Here is a 2,095-nt window from a genome sequence, read left to right as displayed (position 1 = left end):
AGAAGGGCAAGTCAGGCGCTCCTGGAGCAAGCGCTGGAGAGGGTGCAAAAGGCGCAGATGCAGCGCGTCGAAAGCGAAAAGCCGATGACAGTACTTCAGAGGAGGATTCGTCAGAAGAGAAAGGCAAGCCAGGCACTCCCGGAGCAAGTGATGGAGAAGGTGTCAAGGGTGCAGACGGAGCGCGTAGGAAGCGGGAAGCCGATGATAGTTCGTCCGAGGAGGACTCGTCATCGTCAGAAGAGAAGGGCAAATCACCGCGTAGAAAGCGGAACGCCTCCGACAGTACTTCAGAGGAGGATTCATCAGCGGAGAAAGGCAAGCCAGGCGCTCCCGGAGCAAGTGGAGGAGAAGGTGCCAAAGGCGCAGACGGAGCGCGCAGAAAGCGGAAAGCCGATGACAGTTCTTCAGAGGAAGACTCATCTGAAGAGAAAGGCAAGCCAGGCGCTCCCGGAGCAAGTGGAGGAGAAGGAGCCAAAGGCGCAGATGGAGCGCGCAGAAAGCGGAAAGCCGATGACAGTTCTTCAGAGGAAGACTCATCTGAAGAGAAAGGCAAGCCAGGCGCTCCCGGAGCAAGTGGTGGAGAAGGAGCCAAAGGCGCAGACGGAGCGCGCAGAAAGCGGAAAGCCGATGACAGTTCTTCAGAGGAGGATTCGTCAGAAGAGAAGGGCAAAAAAGGCTCTGACGGAGGCGAAGGTGATAGCAAAGCAGCGAAGGGATCAGATGGTGCACGTCGAAAACGAAAAGTCGAAAAGAATACGATTTCTGTGGAGAGTAAAGAATATTCCAATGGTGACGTGGTAATCGATTCGGAGTCTACCGAAAATAGCGAAGACAATGAAGTAATTGAATCGAAAAAAGATTCATCTTTAGAAGATTACGTGCAGGGGTGTGAGGTTATGGATGCGGATTCGGATGAAGCAAACGAGACAACTTACTTTGAAGACAGGCGCAAACGTTCGGTGGAAAGTGATGAGAGTGCTGAATTATCAAATGCTGCTGTGGTTAATTCTGAGCAAAGCAAGGAGGATAATACACGCGAATCAACCGATGAACTATTTGAAGATGCTAACGAATCATCTGAGGCAACCGAACCTCTAACCCAGCTGAAACGACGACGTGACACCACCAGCTCTAGCAAGGAAAGTGATGAGAAACATGACAAAGATGGTGAGAAGTCCGTAAATTGTGGTTGTGGCAAATCCAAACGGGCCGCCGATGAGTCAAACGAATCGAAAAGTAACGAAGACAGCAAACAAAACGAGAAGAAGTCGGCCGCTTGTGGCTGCGGTGGTGCAGAGGGGGCAAATGGTGAAGAAGCAGAGAAGCCCTGAGGGCTAGCCAGCATCTGAAAAGATGACGATGGGAGCCGCAGTTCGCCAGACGCACGCGCGGATGATTTACTGCGCTTTAATAAAAACATAATTTGATGCTGTATTTTTTAAGTTCCGTGTAGTTTTTTTGTAAATTAATAAATTATGTATGTACATGTATGCCTTAACTGATTTTTGTTGTATGCAAAATACAACAACAGAGATAAGTCGCACTTTGTTTATATTAACCTCTGTATTGCAAGCCAGAAAATTTTGTTTCGCTGCGCGTCAAGAATCTTATCAGTATTGCCGGCGTTGGTCGCCATAACTCTGCGCGCCTCCGCAATACCTCGGGTGTTACAATCATACTTGCACACACACAAACACATGCACAAAAGAGTTATCTCCTCACGCTCGTGTTGCCATTCAAACGTCGCTGCTCCTTTTGTTGTTTAATCTCAAAGTTATGGTTTTTGCTGTTGCTGCTATTTTGAGCGTTTCGTCTCAGCGTAAGCGCACTTGTCACGCCAGCTGATAAGCATTAAATATTTAACCCAAGTGACACTGCGATGTGCCTTTGAGGAGCACGGCTTCTTCCTCGGGCAATAAATAATCATAAACAAAATCTAACTAACTAATAACTTGGTGGCATTTGCGATACGAGTTTGTTTATCGTTCATTATTTAGTTCGTAATTAAATATGTTTTTCGTGACTCAAAATGTTTTGCCTATATTGGCTGGCATTTGATTTGGTACGCGAAATTGAGCTTGCGACAAATGGCTGA

The 2,095-nt window shown here is 47.5% G+C and overlaps 1 protein-coding gene across 1 annotated transcript in view; it reads left to right on the top strand.

The window, feature by feature from the left end:
* The window catches only part of LOC108382000 (spore wall protein 2-like), a gene marked incomplete at its 5' end in the record, with an annotated part of 2,221 nt that extends 684 nt beyond the window's left edge, over window positions 1-1,537 (top strand). Inside the window, one exon of the mRNA XM_017638400.1 lies at window positions 340-1,537. Within this exon, the coding sequence (XP_017493889.1) occupies window positions 340-1,331 (992 nt within the window). The remainder of the gene's footprint in view (window positions 1-339) is intronic.
* Window positions 1,538-2,095: the final 558 nt, after the last annotated feature.

The sequence above is a fragment of the Rhagoletis zephyria genome, unplaced genomic scaffold, assembly GCF_001687245.7.
Source record: "Rhagoletis zephyria isolate East Lansing unplaced genomic scaffold, Rhagoletis_zephyria_1.1 Rzeph_scaffold_24732, whole genome shotgun sequence".
Taxonomy (NCBI): Eukaryota; Metazoa; Arthropoda; class Insecta; order Diptera; family Tephritidae; genus Rhagoletis; species Rhagoletis zephyria.
Note: the sequence above shows the minus strand (reverse complement) of the source record. Positions and strands in the feature narration are given on the sequence as shown.